Source organism: Cebus imitator, unplaced genomic scaffold, assembly GCF_001604975.1.
Source record: "Cebus imitator isolate Cc_AM_T3 unplaced genomic scaffold, Cebus_imitator-1.0 Scaffold76, whole genome shotgun sequence".
Lineage (NCBI taxonomy): Eukaryota > Metazoa > Chordata > Mammalia > Primates > Cebidae > Cebus > Cebus imitator.
The window spans coordinates 12,562,485-12,580,981 of NW_016107391.1; the positions used below are offsets into that span (position 1 = coordinate 12,562,485).

General features: G+C 32.6%; 1 protein-coding gene across 3 annotated transcripts in view; it reads right to left on the minus strand.

Moving 5' to 3' along the window:
- ADAMTS19 (ADAM metallopeptidase with thrombospondin type 1 motif 19) overlaps positions 1–18,497 on the minus strand; it is a 248,812-nt gene that overhangs the window by 175,128 nt on the left and 55,187 nt on the right. For all 3 annotated transcript variants that reach the window (XM_017532489.2, XM_037739941.1, XM_037739942.1), the window contains exons 5-7: positions 17,358–17,441; positions 16,545–16,702; positions 3,341–3,384 (exon numbers count right to left, since the gene is read on the minus strand). In XM_017532489.2, coding sequence (XP_017387978.1) covers positions 3,341–3,384; positions 16,545–16,702; positions 17,358–17,441 — 286 coding nt within the window. The remainder of the gene's footprint in view (positions 1–3,340; positions 3,385–16,544; positions 16,703–17,357; positions 17,442–18,497) is intronic.

Sequence of the window (18,497 nt, forward strand, 5' to 3'; positions counted from 1 at the left end):
CTTTCCTCTTACTACACCTAGGAGAGTAGGGAAGAGCATCTTAAAGTTATCATTCAATCCTATATGATCCAAACTAATAAATGCTAAATCCACTTCTTTCCTTTCTCTTTCCTCTCTCCATATTTTCATTATAGTATTAAAAGTAAAATGGCTGACTTCACATCGGTTATAGATAAAAGACAAAAGAAGTATACAATGACGTAAGAATAGCATCTGTCGAAAAATATGTGCCTTTGTATTACATGAGGAGATTTTAAAATGTGTATGAACAAACATTTTATTGATGTTAACTTTAAATCACTTTGGCTTTGTTTTACTAGAGATTGATAGTTATTAAGATGCTCGAATAGCTATATACATGATCATTTATTTTTTTAACAAGTCACAGAGCAGTTTACTGGCATTTTCTCTTAATAACAGCAGAGAGGTTATTATATTGCCCCATATTTTTCTTGCTCTGTAAATGAAAATATGAACCTCTGGGAAGATTTTTATGCCTCATGCTACAAGTAACGTAAAAGTCTTAAACTGGCTTAGTAATAAGGATATACTGACCTACACATTCAGAAACGCAAACATTAGCCTGGGCTTCAAGGTTGTAGGATTCAACAATGTCATCCAGGAGAAAGATAACTTCCATTTCTTTATACTGCAGTATATGATTCATATTCATCCCAAGGATGGTTTCCTTCCTGATTATAGTGATCAATGTTGCATTTTTCCTTATTTATATCCAGTGGAAGAATATATGAACAAGCTCTAACCACCAAAAATGCTAGCTTTTTCAGCTTGATGAGGCAAATACAGGAAACAGGTCATATGTCTAAACCAGGGCAGTGGCCTGTGCTGACTGGCTTAGGTCTAGGATCCTGAAACAATCCCCAGGATAGGCTTGGACTAATTATGACCCAACACTGTAGGGCTATCCTTTCCTAAGAGCATTGCAGCTACACACTGGTAGATGCATGGGAGCTGAGGTGGCAACTACAATGTGTATGTCTCACAAATGTCTTTATAAATCTTATTAATATACAGTTATCCCTTGGTATCCATGGGGAAGTGGTTCCAAGACTCTTTGCAGATAACAAAATCCACGGATGTTCAATTCCTTTTTATATGATGGCACAGTACTTGCATATAACCTATGCACATCCTCTCCTATACTTTTAATCATCTTTAGATTACTTTTAATACCTAATAAAATACCAAGCACTACAAGGCAAGTGCTATGTAAACAGTGGTTATACTATATTATTTTTAATTTGTATATTTTGTTATTGCTGCATTTTTACTTCTTATTTTTAATTAGATGAAATATTTTTTAACCACAAGTGGTTGAATGGAAATGGAGTCCGTGATACAGAAGGCTGACTGTATATGACTCTAGACATAGGAATAGGTAGTGTGACAAAAAGGTTTTTGTAGGGGTTGGGTGAAACAGATTACTTTGACTTAGCTGTTACAGTTTTCACTTTATCTCTCTTGAAGAAATATTTCAGATTTTCACCCTGCTCAAGGCTACATAGGGAAAGACCCTGTCTATATTTGGGCTAGGAAAAAAATGTGCCATAAGATACAGAAGTGATGCCAGAGGTGCCGATGACAACCTAAGGACTCAGCAAAACAGAGAGAATTCAGGAAGGGGCACTGGACTTTTCACACTCTATGCTGTAATATTTAAAACTGATATTTTTTGAAGATCTTAATGAACAGGACAAATAGAGCAGAGGACTCAATAAATTGCTTTCCTGCCAGATCTTACATATCAATTGTCAGAACACACTGATGTACTCAATTATTTAAATCTGTTTTAAGTTATAAAATAAGATTTACATATAGCATATCACAAATTCACACACAATTTTGAATTAGCAGATTTAGCAAGATATGAAATACTGTTGTTATCAAAACAGAAATTGTTTCTTCTTACATTAGTTCCCGCGTACATGCTATAGTCAGTTCATGTGTATAGCTATGGAAGATGCCGCCTGGCTTGCTGATTGCTTAACATGTGCTCAAGCAAGGCAAGATGTTGAGCTGTAAAGAAGGCTTTTGGGGGCAACATTGCTGCTTATGTGAAAGAAAAGGTAATTATTTTGAGACAAGCTTTACTGGCAGTCAAAAGCTTCCATGGTTAGGGTAATAAAAACTAGATATCAAGTTTAAATTTCTGGAGATTCAGACAGGAAAAGAAGAAAACTGGGGAAAGCAGACAAGCAAGTCAATGGTAGGAAGACGGCCCTTACATCAATTCTGCTTTTTCTTAGGTGCCCAGCTCTTTTTATGCTGACAGAACCTTCTGAACCAAATATTCCCTTGATTCCATCATCATATACTTGACATTATTATACTACTTTCCATAATAAGTTTTATTAATAATACATATCAAAAATCCTTATATTATCTAAGATTTTAAACATATGGGGAGGTTGATGAAAACTTGTTAATGGAACTAGTTAGAATTATCTTTTAAAATACTCATATCCCTATGTTCTGTTTCTACCCATTTTATTTATTGTTCATTTTATAAAAAACAAATGATGCACCAAAGATGGTCAAGTTAAAATACTGCTTATCCTATAGAAATGAACACTACATGATATGCCAAAATTAGATTACAGTTCTTAATAGTACCTTACCAATAATATATTGTTATACACAGCTACATGACTTAAAATTAAATACACACACACACACACACACACACAGAAAGATTGGAGTATCTCTGGATAGGTACATTTATATTTATATAAATACATTTTAAAATATGAACATATATGTGTGACCATTCTTTCAAAATTAGAACTGTGGTTTCATGGATTCTGTTGGCCATATGGTTCTGTTTTAGGCACTTTAGACATCCAATACAAATAGTGAAAAATTTGCCACTTTATGTAAGAAGAATCATACTGAGTCAAGCAACTTTATTTTGACACAGTCTGCAAAGGGCTTTAAGCATACATAACTCAAAAAATAATCTGTTATCCTGTAAATTAGCAGAACATAATGTCATTAATATATTTTGTCTTGGGTTATTAATCATAATAAAATTTTACTGAACCCATGTGTATACCTCTGAGAAAATAACAAAAAGGACTGATTATAGCCTTAAAACATCACTTAAAAATTATCTCCAATATAGAGTTGATACATGTGTCTTTAAGCTCTTTCATTAATAACTGGAGCGCTGACAAATGATTAAACATATAGGTAGAAAATATGTATGTCTGACATCCTAAAGTTATTCCTTTATAACCAGAACACAAATAATTTCCTATGTTTAAATAAGTGATATGTTCAAGTTCTCCAAAACTCCAAGTGTGAGAATTTTTACACTTACCAACAGTATCACATGGTTCATCTTTATGCACACAGAAATCTTCCCTAGAAAGAAAAATAGAAAACTGAAATAAAGATAAATCCTTTCGTATAAACAAGACATCATGTGACTCATTTTTAATAGTTATATGATTAATCAAAGCATCTGTTATCTCCAAGAATCTAATAAAACTGTGAATAAGATCAAATAATTTCTAATTCTAAGACATGGAAGATTAATTAAACTTTATAGCACATTTGTACCTGATATAATTAATCCTTAGACATTAGACAGTTCCCATATTATGGACAATATTTCAAAAGTAATATCCCATCTTGTTTTTGAATTTTACAGTATTCTATTGTTTAACTACAAAAAAACAGTATACGGTGTTGGGACAAGGCTTTCCATTTAAAAAATTACTGAAAGATACCTACTTCATGTAACACAAAAATAATTTCCAGATTGAAAATTTTAATGTAAGAAATACAACTTAATATAACATAATATTTTATATCATAAGACTGGCAAAATTTTTAAAAGACATAATTATTTTATTAATGGTATAAGAAAATTAGTATTTTACATAAATGGGATAAAAGTATGAATATTTTATAATTTTTACTCTTTATCTGAAACTATAACTTAGCATTCCTAAGAATGCTTCACTCTTGTTATCAATTATTTACAATTTCATACACCATAATTTAAAAGAACTTAATGAGAATTATAAGGTTTGGGGACAGAATATATAAAAGCAAAACTGTTAATGTCCCTCTTACTAGCTATGTGACCTTAGGAAACTTATTAAACCTTCTTGTGCCTGTGTCATCTCATCCAAAAGATAGAGGTAGTGATAATTTCTACCACTTAGGTTTACTGTGAAAATTAAATGACTTAACAGGTATAAAACCTTAAAAACCTAGGTTACTGTGCAGGTTGAATGAATTAACACATATAAGGTATTTAAAACAATGCCACACACAAAGTAAGCTCTCAAAAGTTAGTTGTGATGTTTCTGTTGGGGATTGTTTTATTGTTGCTATTACTGTATCGTCATATAAGCAATTTCTTAGCCATAAACTTTTAGGTTCTATACAATTTTTGTTATTACAAACAATATTGCAATAGGTCTTTTGTGTGTTTATAAATGAGAAATGAAAAATTATCTTTTTAAAACAATTCTCTCTGTTACAGGATCTGGAAGTTGTATCTAAATGATTTTTTTAAATGACTTTTAAAATTAAGCACAATATTTTGCATATACACCAGTGAAGGCTACATTGATCTTTATAATGGGTATCTTTCAATTCACATCTTGCTTGGCTCTCTGAAGCATTTGTGATTTTATATATATATATATATATATATATATATATATATATATATGTATATGTGTGTGTGTGTGTGTGTATATATAAGTTTGCAAATCTTCCTTGCATGTTAGAAATGTATATTTAATTTTTTGGAGCACAGTTGCCTGTATGTTCACTAGATTTATCTCTTAAAACCTCTGATATACAATTTTTAAGTAGAATAAGCAATTCTAGATTGATTTTTACATGGTACTGAGAAAAGACTGTAAAAATTCCATTGTGGTTATAAATTTTTTGTTGTTTCCCTTTGATTCTAATTTTTGCTTTATCTCAAAGTTTATTGTACTCAGTCTCTAAGTTTGATGATTTATTTTGAACTATTATTTGTATTATCGTGTAAATCCATATGTTTCCTTTGCTGGGTGGATTGTGTCTGATACTAACAAATATTAATATATAGTAATGAATTAGTATTTGCTTGGCATAGCTCTTTCGTTTTGCTTTCAACATCTATTTTCTCTGAGTCTCTTATAATGAGCACATAGTGAAAACTTTAAAAGCTAGTTATAATATCTTTATAAATGAATTTAATCCTTTTCTATTTTATTATTGATATGTTTGGATCTCTATTTTTTATGATTTCTATTTACCAAGTTATGTTTCTTTGTTCTTCTTTTTCTCTTTCTTCTTATCTTTACTTTTCACTCTTTTTTTTGGCTACAACTTTGGAAGTAACATTAAATTGTGTTTGATGTATGATTTCTTTTACATTTTAAAGTATTATATATTTGTTTCCTATTGCCACTATAAAAATTCCATAAATTTGGTAATTTAAAACAACACAAAACTTTAACTTACAGTCTGAAGGCCAGAAGTTTTAAATTTTTTGAAACTTTGAAATGGACTTTACTGCACTAAAATCAATGTGTCAGCAGTATCATATAACCTCTTAAACCTCTAGGTGAGAATATGTTTCCTTGCCTTCTTAAGCTTCCAGAGGCTACCCAGGTTTCTTGACCCAGGGCCTCCTTCTATTTTCAAGGCCAATAATTGTATCACTCTGTCCCCATCACCATATGTTCTTCTCTGACTTTCCTCTCTCCCTCTTTTCCTCACACCAGGATAATCTCCCCATCTCAAGATCCTTAATATAATCACATATGCATAGTCATTTCTTCCACATGGGATAACAAATTTTCAGGTTCTAGAAATTAGAGCATGAACATCTATGGGGGGAAATGTTATTTTTGCTGCCTACCACATATCCTTAGAATGTCTAAAGCTCTTCCTCCTGAAAAAGGCAAGAACATAAACATTCTTTTAATCCAAAGTCTGTTCAATTTTTCATGTGTTTTAAATCTGAAATTATGATTCCATCTTAATTTTTGAAATTTAAATGTAGGCAGTTTCTTCTAAAAACCATCAGGGCTGATGTAGCAATTTGCCTATTTATTTAGCAATTTATTTTCTCAGTTATATCTTGTATCTTTACTTTCTAGACATCTCACTGTTCTTTTTCTTTAAGTACATTCATTAGTATCTGTTTCAATGAGGATCTATCTATGAGTGGTAAGCTGTCCTAGTTTTTTCTTTTGCTTTCAATTTTATGATTTTGCATTTATTCATAACTGAATAGTAACTGAGTTGTAAAGTCAACTAGGTTGACTTTATGACTCTCAACACTGAAGATACTATCTCATGTTATTCTCACATTCATAAATATTAATTCGAAGTCTGTGATTGCAGTTTTTGCCCTTTTTTCATGCATTCGGTTTCTGGTTAACTTTTAACATTCTTTCCATCTTTATAATTCTGCAATCCCACAAAGATGTGTCAAGATACTGATTTTGTTTTTATTTATCTTCTTTGGTACTTGGTGTATTTTCAACTTAAAGATCCATGAACACATAAAAATTCTTACAGTTATCTATTTAGTTAATCCCTCTGACATTCCATTCTCTTCTCCTAGAACTCCTTTAGAAATGTAACAGTTCTTGTCATTCTTACGTTTGTAATGCTCAGGAACCTTTGTGTATTTCCATCTCTTAACCACTCTATGTTGCCTACTGATAGAATACCTCCGATCTATCACCCAATCCGCTAATGCTCTCTTCAGCTGGATCTAATCTGCTCTTCAATTTAGAATTTAAATTTTAAGTATAAGGACCATATTCCATATTTCTTTTAGAGAACATTTATTTTCATCAATTTTCAAATCAACTGTTTTCCCCAAAAACGCCTTATTCTCATATTTTGAAATTTTTGATTGTATTCAATTAGATGGACGTGCTTGTTTTATATTCCCTCTTAGCACTTTAAAAAAAATTATTCTTTAATATGCCTCTGGGTTCTTACAATGGAATATGTTGTCACTTGGTCATTTTGGAATTATATTATGAACTCAGCCAGTGGGATGTTCATTGTGGTTGCCTCGTGGTGTATGTTGAGAGAGAGTCCCTCTAGAGCAGTTTCGCATGTGCTTTCACTAAGTGCTTCAATTTTGGAATCAGATTCATGGTAATGAATACTCAGAGGAAGCATTTTTGTCCTAACCTGCGGTCATCGATGAAGCAGAATTCTTCCTTGTTCACAACCTGTGCTCGCTGGCAGGAGTTTTACCAGTTCACACTTTTATTAAGGATCTAAGTACCTGTAAATTCTAGTTGTATGTAATCATTTCAGTTCCAATTTCCCAGTTTGCACAGACTCATTAAAACATAAAAACCTAGATTTTTTTAGTCCAAAAAACTCCCTCAGGGAAGCTACCACATTACCTTAGATGCTTACTAAACTTGTTGCCAGAGCTTGCTTTGTGTTTGGCTCATCTATGCATATAAAAGTATGCTTATTGTATTTTTTTCTATGGTTTATAGATGTCCATTATGAACATAATAGGAACTTTTTCTGACTATCTAGACAGCCAGATTATCACATAATTAAAAGAACTGAACTTAATCTGTGACCTACCATCTAGGAATAAAGTTCAGTAAGATGAAACATTAGTTTATTGTTAGCATTAGGTCTAAATGTATATAGCAACAAGCCATATATGCCTTATATTTTTATTGCATTTTATATCATGCTGCTACTTTCACAAAATGCTTTAAAAGACTGCATAACTGCCTCAATAAGATGTTCAGTTGCTATTTAATAGTTTTTCAAAAATGTCTTTTGACAATCGAGGATTATTTTACTTATAAATTCTGGTAAAAATTAGTGATTTCTACAATATTGTTATTTTTCTTCCAAAAGGTTGGAATTAGAAAAAAATATTTGTTGCTAGCCATGAATGTAAGATAGGGATGAAATATTTTAATATCAACATTAATTATTAAAATTGTTCTCTATTTCTCCTGGCAGGTTCTGAAAGAGATATAGAGTCAATTATGAGAGTAATGAGGAAAAGGTAGAGCTGAAATAGAGAAGATAAAACATAACCTTAAATAATATCTTTTCAAGGCACAAAATAAACTTAAACTTAATTCATTTAAATCACACCCATAATTTAGGAATACATTTGTCATTCTCTAGTTATAAATAACAAAAATAATTCAAGCATGATAGTTTATCACATGAATTGCTTCATGAAGAATCAGTGGAAGATGTATTATTCCTGTGGCTCTCTTAGCTGAGAACACTTCTCCAATATTTCATTAGGACTCAAGCAAGGAAAAGACTCAGGTCCTCTTGCATGTTATCCCTCTCGCTTTCTTTCTTTACTTAACTCCACCCTCAAATACTTGGCTTTAGTTTGTTTTAGTGGCCATGTTTTCCCTACCTCTGCTTACCCTCATAATACATCCAGAGGAACCTTTGTTCTAAAGAGAGCCTGCCGCCCACTACAGAGCCCACCTCATTAGACTGGCAAGGGAGTGGGTTATCCCTAAAACACAGTAGACACTGTGCTGTCTACTGATTACTGGGTATTTCCAGACAACAGAAACAGTATAACACGTTTTTACCAGTTTGTACAAATTTTAATGTTTTTCTCAAATATACTATTACTTTTGTATTTTGGTAAATCTAAAAACTAGTTAATTCAGGCCAGGCACAGTGGCTCACACCTGTAATCCCAGCACTTTGGGAGGCTGAGGGGGACAAGTCACCATGTCAAGAGTTCAAGACCAGCCTGACCAACATGGAGAAGCCCCATCTATACAAAAAAAAAAAAAAAATTAGCCAGGTGTGATGGTGCATGCCTGTAATCCCAGCTACTGGGGAGGCAGAGGCAGGAAAATAACTTGAACCCAGGAGGCGGAGGTTACGGTGAGCAGAGCTCATGCCATTACACTCCAGCCTGGGCAGCAAGAGTGAAACTCCATCTAAAAAAAAAAAAAAAAAAAACAAGTTAATACATTTTTGATAATTTGAAAATGGCTGTTAGCATTTGGTATACTAATCTTCACTTCTTTTGTATATAGATGATATAATCCTATCATGTTGGATTGCTTGTATTCTCCTTAAAAGTCTACTAACCCAACTGAATGCATGTTGAAAAGGAGATGCATTTTTCGGTTAATGATTAAATAGGAAAGAAAGCAAAGAAATTTTAATTAAGTAAATAATTCGATTGTCAGTACTGGGAGCTTTAATATTTATACATTTTATTATAAATATATATATATATATATATATATATATATATATATTTCTGAAAATATACACAAAAATTAGAAGGAAAACTGTAGATAAATGAGAGAAGATACATCCAAATTTTATCTCATAAAATATAACCACTATAGCTGCCCTACCCTAAACTTTTTCTATGGTAAACAGCATGCAACTCCATTTTCCAAGCAGTCCTTATCCCCTTCAATATACAAGATACAAAACAGGAAACCTTGTAAGTCTGGGCAAGACAAGACTGCTCTCAATCAGAACATTTATTCCCAGGGTTATAATGGAAGGTTTTTTTACAAACCCAAATGGTTCCTTCATAGTCCTGTGGTAAATCCTATTCTTCCCCTACTCTACCCCCTAGTATCTTTCCATTGGGAAATCACCTTCTATTGAATCATATTTTCTGGTTAGTGTATTCTAGTCATCAGCTTCCAGTCATAGGATTTTCCCCCTACACTGAAACTCACGTTTTCAGAGGATGGAAAATAGATAATATAGTAAGCAAATATGAATGACCCTGAATCATCCAAACTCAGTAGATGAGATGCCTAGAGCTTTCCTCTTTGCTATCTTTTCTGATGCCTGATTCTTCAGTTCTTCCTTTGATTCTGAGAATATAGAATCAAAATAAGCCAACTATTTCTTCTGGTGCGCAACTTAGGCAAAATTCATCTCTGTGGCTCAAAACCAATAATATCCTAATGATATAGGAAAATAATTTCTACTGGCAGCAAAACATAACATATTCAGAGTCTCAGTATAACTATAGCTGAAGATGAATGGAAAGGCTTTCTAGCATTATTATTAGAAATAAATGACAAAATATATTTATCATTTCTCTGCATAGGAAACTATAGAAATCAAATTTTTACAAGGACATCGTGTCTGGTTGTATAAGTTGTGTACTGTATAATTCCACGGGCATATTTATAATACACAACATAAATGGTTCCCTCTACCGTTGTGTAGTGTATAGCCTACACAACTGAATAGGGTAGGATACATTAACTGTCTCTAATATGCCATGTACTAAATAAGGGGAAGGAAACAACAGAGAGAAATAAAATAGGCTTCTATTTGAAAGGCACAGGAGAGGACAAAACGTATCACCTCTGTGATGTAATAAGGGTCCCAGGAGCGGTGAGAGAGAAGACTGGGGAGTTATATTAAAAAATGAATAATTCTGTTCTTCAACTGCCTTTGCCAACAAGGAAATGGAGAAAGAAACACCAAAACAGATGTTACTGAATGATATGGCAATGCAACATATTAAAGAACCACATAAAATCAAATCTTCACCTTTGGGCCAAGAATCACTAAATGTAAAGTATATTCAGATATAGGGGGAAAGGCATTTGGGGTGATTTTTCTAAATGTATAATATATCACATGATGCATGAGGCTGCAACATGACTGTTTGATTTAGATAATGTGAAACAAGGGACTTCATCTGTAACTAAAATATGATAAAGCTATAACAAATGCACTGCTTTTTGTCAAGGGCATTTAGAGTCTACCACATAGCCAATTTTTGTTCGCTTAGCAAACAAATGAAAACGCATATTACAAAAAAAAAACAAAACAAAAATCCTCTAGTTCTTTCATCCAAAAACGCTAAGTACCTCTAACTACAATTGAATAAGTGGTCAGCAGCATTACAAACCAAAGATTAGACTATAATTTTTAATCTTCAATCCTCCAATAATCGATTTCTTTGCAGAAGACCAAAGTAATGTATTCCTAACTCAAAATATTCAAATATTTATTTTATGGCATGGGAATAGAGATTACTTGCTGACTAGACCTGTGCTCATGTGGATTCAAATTCTCTCATTTTTGGCGCATGTTGACTCTGTGCACCTGTAGTCTGCGTCATAGAGTTTCATTATGAGTTTATAGAAATGATACAGTTAGACTTTGGCATCTGGGAAGGCCAATAAATTCTGCCTAACTTCTGATTTATATTGAAAAAAATGAAATATAGCTTTAATTTCCAAGAAAGAAGATGCATCTGAGAATAAGTCTCATTGTAGAGTTTAATAGTGCCCTGGGATATACCTATAAATGATTCATTCAAAAATTATTCTGTAATTTGTATTAAATCAAGTTATTTTTACAATTTCTACGTTTTATTAAATTTTCTCTTATTTGCCAATGGCATTAATTTGAAACTAACTTTCACATGTTTTATATGTAAACCAAAATCATTTCTGTAAATAGGGAAGGCAAAATTAAAATTCAATTAATAAAATTGAATTTTAAAGAGTATTTTCAAGGGACATAAAGATGTATGCTTTCTCCATGATTTCAATAAGAAATGTGAAAGTTGCACTAAGAAACCATAGAGATGCAAGTTAAGAGAACATGTTTTGTGTTTTTGTTACTATGAGCCCAGAAGAATAACTAGATCAGCTTTAAACTATTTACTTCATTGTACTGCAAAGGACAATTTGACAAATATATGACCTCAGATAGGTTTGGATTTGTAGACGCATTATGCATTTTAGCTGAGACCAAACTTGATTCCTGAGCTAAAATTTCTTCCTACTAATGTGTGCACATAATTCCCAACATTTAACAGTTACCTACAATGAGCACTTACTAGAAACTGAGCCTGGTTATGAGTTTAGTCTGTCAAATATGAATAAGAACAAGCAATCCATGGAGATTAACATTTTTTCTTATATTATTCTATTTTTCACAGCCTCCTTACAAAGCTAAAGAGCTGGTCATCTTTACACTAACTACAAAGGGATATTTTTTTCCTTAACTACACGAAGCACTCATTTAATCTTTATTGACCAAATGGTACTAGGTCACTTAGGAAAAAAATATTCCCTTTAGTGGTCTGATTTTTCACTGTTACAGCACTGCAAACAGAAATATGGAGAAAGGGTGATCCTCCACAGAAGCCTTGTCCCACCAGTGAGTAAAGGAAGAACAGTTGGCCAGTATTTGTCAATATTTTAGATACGCGTACCCTTTGACAGAGCAAGTACTTTTTAAGCTACCCTAAATATTGTTATAGCACATGTTAAACCATAGATAAACATATTTATAGAACATTTTCTCTAACAGCAAAAAATTAAAAAGTTCCATAAACAAATAAGTAGTTGAATAAATCAGGATACTTTTATTAAATGTCAGCTCCTCCCTGCAAATGATGCAGACCAACAGAAATGGATCAGGTTCCCGCTGCTGCTATAATAAATTGTCATGGACTTAGTGGCTTAAAACAAGACAAATTTGTTATCCTATAGTTCTAGAGTCAGAAGTCAAGTACAGGTCTCACTGTACTAAAATAAAAGTGTCATGGGCTGCATATCTTCTAGAGGCACTAGGATATGATCTACGTCCTGGCCCTTTCCAGCCTCTACACATTGCTGGCACTCTTTGGCTTATGACCTGTTCTTCCATCTTCAAAGCTGGGTTTATAGCATCTTCCAGTCCTTCTCTTACTCTGAACTTCTGCCTCCCTCTTCCTTATTTTAGGACTCTTGTGATTACATTGAATCCGCTCAAATATGCCAGGATAATCTGCCCATCATTTAATCACGTGTGCAAAGTCCCTTTACCATGTAAGATGGCACATTCACTGGTTCTGGAGATTAGAGGGTGAATATTTGCAGGGGGAGGGGACATTATTCTGCCTTCCACAATAAATGACAAATAGTAAAGTAAAAAGAAAACAGAGAAAACTTTATGTGTAAAGCATAAAACAATTGTTCTTTCCATACACACCAACTCAACATTGATTACTTAGGGTTGAAGAGTTGGAGTGTAAGTTTGGTAAAACTAAAGTGTTTCTTTTACATTTACCATAAGAATATGCTTATAATATGACAATATATTTGAAAGTTATATTTAAACTTTTGCTATGAGAATATGTATTACTTGGAAAATAAAATTGTAGTAGACTACATTTCTAAGAAAAATATATAAAAATAAGCAAATTTTTGGAATAGATTTTTAAGGGAAAATGCTGATTATAAAACAGTATGTAAAATGACTTCAACAGCATAGATAACATTCTGTTTCCTAAGTGGAGGGGTAAACAGGTAGTTGTTAATTATGTTATTCTTTATGCTCTTTGTATATATGAAATATAACACACTATGGTTTTTTCTTTTTCCTTTTTTAAAATTATACTTAAAGTTCGGGGGTACATGTGCAGATCGCGCAGGATGGTTATATAGATATACACATGCCATGGTGGTTTGCTGCATCCATCCCCCTGTCATGTACATTAGGTATTTCTCCTAATGTTATCCCTCCCCAATCCTCCCAACCCCCAACAGGCCCCGGTGTATGAAGAGTGGTCAGTTTAGTATATTTCATCAGTTGTATTTCCTATCTACGTATATAATTAAATACATGTATTTACATTATTGGTATCATAATATACATACCAGTTTTGTTTCTCACCAAACAAATATTGTGGCATTAATTTTATTTCCAATGTCATTTTTCTCTCAATACTCTAAGAAAAGCCTTAGAATTTTCTGCATACAATTTTTTTAATGTTAAAAAACTTTAAAACTAGCATCCTAAACTGACCACTCTTCATTATTGCCTCCCTTGTTACTGGCTTTCCCTAAATATGCAACCCAGCAGTTCTATTAAACACCTATGTTCTCACTCATAAGTGGGTGTTGAACAATGAGATCACATGGACAGAGGGAGGGGAACAAAATAAGCAAATTTTTGGAATAGATTTTTAAGGGAAAATACTGATTATAAAACAGTATGTAAATGACTTCAACAGCATAGATAACATTCTGTTTCCTAAGTGGAGGGGTAAACAGGTAGTTTAGTTTTCTTAAGTATTTTTTTATGGGTTTGGAAGTAACTGTAAGTTTTTTTCAATCGTTCACTTCCACTATATATAAACACAATTGTTTTTGAAAACTGATTTTACATGATGTAGCCTTGAAAATCCAGTTATAAATTCTAGCAAATTTTTGCTAGATTTCTTAAAATATTCTTTGTACCATTTCATATCATCTACAAATAACAGACATCATTCTTTTTATTCCAAATATATATGTTTTTCCTTTTTTTTTTCCTGCCTTATTGCACTGGTTATGATTTTCAGTACTATGTTGAATAAAAGTGATAAGAGGGGGCATCCTGACCTTGCTTTCAGTGATAAGAAGAAAGCTCATCTCTACTAAAGTTACAAAAATTAGATGGGTGTTGTGGTGCATGCTTGTAGTCCCAGTTACTTGGAAGGCTGAGCCACAAGAATCACTTGAATACAGGAGGCAGAGGTTGCAGTTAGCCAAGATTGCACTAATGCACTCCAGCCTGGGCGACTGAGCAAGACTCTGTCTCAAAAGCTGTGATATTTGTTGTAGATTTTTTTTTTTTGATAGGTGCCCTTTCAGAGATTAAGATAGTATCTTAAGGACTCAATAAGTATTTTTGGTTGATAGGGTCTCTTTATTTTCCTTTCTTTCAGTACATTAGAAATGATGTTGCATTGTCTTTTGAACTTGTTTTTCAGATGTGAAGTCAGTCATTTATCAGAACATTGTCCCTCCTGTCCAATGTTCCCTCCACTGCCCCCCACACTCACCCCGCTGGCTGAGAAACTTTTCCATTTATCTTTGGTTTTCAGCAATTTTCCTATGATGTGCCAGGGTCCACATTTGTTGCTTTCATCAAATTTGGGGAATATTTTTTGCCATTATGTCTTCAAATAAATTTTCTTACCCATTCTTACTCTCTTCTTCTGAGAATCCAATTACACCTACATTAATCTGCTAAATCCAACAACTAGGCTATCTCGAGGTCAGTTTCCATTGACTATTTTTCCTTGACTGTGGGTTACATTTTCATATTTCTTTGCTTGACTAATTATCATTCTCTGGACATTGTGGATGATATGTTTTTAGAGACCTGTGATTCTGTTATCTTTCTCGGAAGAGTGCTTACAACAATTTTAGGGGTAGTTCAATTACTGGCTCATCTTCCTGCACTTGGATAAGTTTGATTTTATTTTTTGGTAGGAAGGATCTAAAAAAAATCCAAGATGATACCCAAGCTTCTGTAAATCAGTGGTATTCAACCTCCAAGATCTGTCTCCTCTAAGGCGAGGAAAGATGATAAGGTATCACAATATTATTCCACTCTGTGGCTTGAATTTGCTCAATCCTAGTATCTTTTTAAATTCTGAACTCCATAGTAGCAATCCTATGGTAAATTTGGGGCAGTCTCTATCTGTTTATATTCAGACCAGCCCTTGCCAAGTTCTCACATATGATCAGCACATGTACTTCATGGCACCTCTCCATACCCAAGACTTTCATCTCTGGTGTCCTCAGCAGGATCACTATGCTCTACCTAGATTCTAGCTTGCTATGCTAGTTAAGAAAAGGGAAAAAACTGGTTGACTGCAAAGCTTGCATAATAAATTTCCCTTCTTTCAGGATGTGCAGTCTTACACTGTTCATTCTCCAATGACTAAAAGCAGTTACTTCTTATTTTGCAATGTTACCATTGCTTATTGTAGAAGCTCAGTATCAATTATACCTATTTAGCTGAAAGTAGAGGTCCAATTGTGTTCTTGCATAGTGATTTTCTAACTTTATGAATTATTTGCAATTAGTATTAATTATAAGAAACTACAGTGATTTCATTTCAGAAAATCTTATGTAATTACACTACTGTGCTTTCTGTGATGTGAAATGCTAACACTTTTGATGACTAAAATTAAATTGCAAGTTCACAATGAATTACTTATTTTTACTAGCTGCAAGCAAGACAAATTAATGTATGATTAACATACTAATCTTATAGAATATATTGTTGCTCATTATTTCACTTTCTTTTATTTACATATTACACTTATCTGTATTACAAATATATTTAGTAGTATATTCACAATGCAGCTTATAATTAATCAGTCAAAGACTTAATTGAAATTTTCTCACATGGAGCCACAATGTTTTTCAATTGCTGAATTTAACATATTAGGTTACTTTATGTGAAGATGACTGAAAAACACACAATTAACTTATCATTATCAATGACTATGCCTTTGATGTCAAAAATTTAGGGTAACTTTTTAAAATTGACAAAACCAAATGTTTTGTCAATATGCCATCCAATATTTGCTGTCTACAAATCCATTACTATGAATGAGGGAGATGATTAACATCATTATGCCAAAACCATTTTTGAAATACAAAATCTGAAGTAAAAACGTTATCTATTAAGGGATTAATGGAATTAACACTACAGCCATTGAATTAGGAATGCCATTTAATTGGCTTTGGAAAATTTACCTTGTTATAAGTATAGCTGCATCCACTGAAGCCATGTCTTCCCCCCAGCTTGTTGACATCTCTAAATGTATATCATTCTTTTTGCCAAATTCTTCATGTTGCCACTTACAAAAACTCTCTAGCATTTTTTCTCCATGAGGTCCAATATATAGATCTGGCTGCAAAAGAAAAGATTTCATCATAAAGTAAATTATCCTTAAGTATATACATAAAAACAAAACACAAAGGCACTCTTGAATTACTAAAGCAAACTGCTGACCATAACATTAATTAGAACCTGGAAGACATTCAGGGTTACTTTGGCCTGAGCTTAAAAGCATAAAACTTTGTGAAGGTGTAATAATTACAAAATCTGTTTAATGGCATTCTGAAAAAGGAAAGAGGTTCAATTAAGAATGTGAAACTTTTAGAGTTAACTTGTTGATTCTACAACTTAAGAACAAAATTTTCTAAACTGCCAGTTAAGCAGTATGTCAAAACGATGTCCCAGAATAGTGCCCATTTAAAATAAATAAAAAGTGTTAAAAGTACACATCTAAATAATAAAATAAAACTGTCACTTAAAATGACTTCTTAAAATTATACTTTGGAAAGTCAAGATTTGTTTTCAGGATTCTTGGAAACTAACAACATCCTAGTTTCTAAATAAGATTGTGGTATTAACCAAAACTAAAGTCCAGTTGTATGTATACTTTGTGATATGGTGGATATTTCTGGATTTTTAAATACACCCTTAACATTCCCTTTACTTAAAAGTTTTTGAACAAAGTTTCTCACCCATTTAATTGAATAAAAAACTCAAGACTTTCTTACTGGAGTTTCATGGAGCAGAATAAGCTTTATCACACGAAGATTGACCTGCACACCCAGACTCTTGTGTTGGAAAAGGTTATAAACCTAAAAACAAATAAAAATAAAAATCCTAAAATCAAACTGAAAATCATCTTAATTTTTCTCAAGGCCCATAAATGGAGAAGTCTCAATTTAGTTGATAAATCTTATTTTTTTAACAAAAAGCTGTAAGGCAAAATAATTTTTTATTTTTACATTGATCTTTTAAAGGAAACAGTATTGATTTAATTTGTATCAGAAAATCTATAACTGACATACAAACCCATGCTTTCAGATATATTTCTACTTAGAAAAGCTGGTTGTTAGGCAGTGTTAATCTACCACATATTCCATTCTAGAAGAGGGCTCAGAAGGTAACTGAATATGGATGGAAATATCTAAAGTATAAAAAAACTCGGTCCTCAGGAAAACAGCCAAATGATAGCAAAGATAGTAAAAAATGGGACTATATTTATCCTTACATCAGCCATTCTTAAATGGTTGTTGACTTATAAATAAAAACTTGCCTTCAACATTTATTTCTGTTTATTCTAAGAATCACTCTTCATTACAACCTTCAGATTCTTCCTTGAATGAGGTTTGTCCAACAGAGTATGGAATTAAGTCCAAGGATTAATTTGGTCATAAGCATCCCTAACATGATAGATACTAGGATTTCTACAATCAGAAATCATCAACCCAAGTTAGCCACCTGTGATTTAGATGGTTAATCACATCTAATTTTAGCTCATCAACTAGAATCATATCTGACATCCAGTTTCACATACCTGTATAATAGCTCAGTGGATTACCACCATTCATTTTTATATCACATCATAATTAACCTATAGTCCTTTTGTGGGGCCATGTATATAAACATATATAAAAATGTTTCTGATAATTTCAACAAATTTATGCCTGTATAAAAATCTTATATACCCCATAAACATATACATCTACTATGTGCCGACACAGTTTAAATATAAAAAAATAATTATTGAATAAATAAAATTGGGCTAGAAATATTTTTTAAAAAGGAAATGAACAGCACCAAAAAAAGAGAGAAAAGAATAACAGAGTTTTGCCACATCAAAATTAACAAGAAGGGTGTTTTTTTTTTTT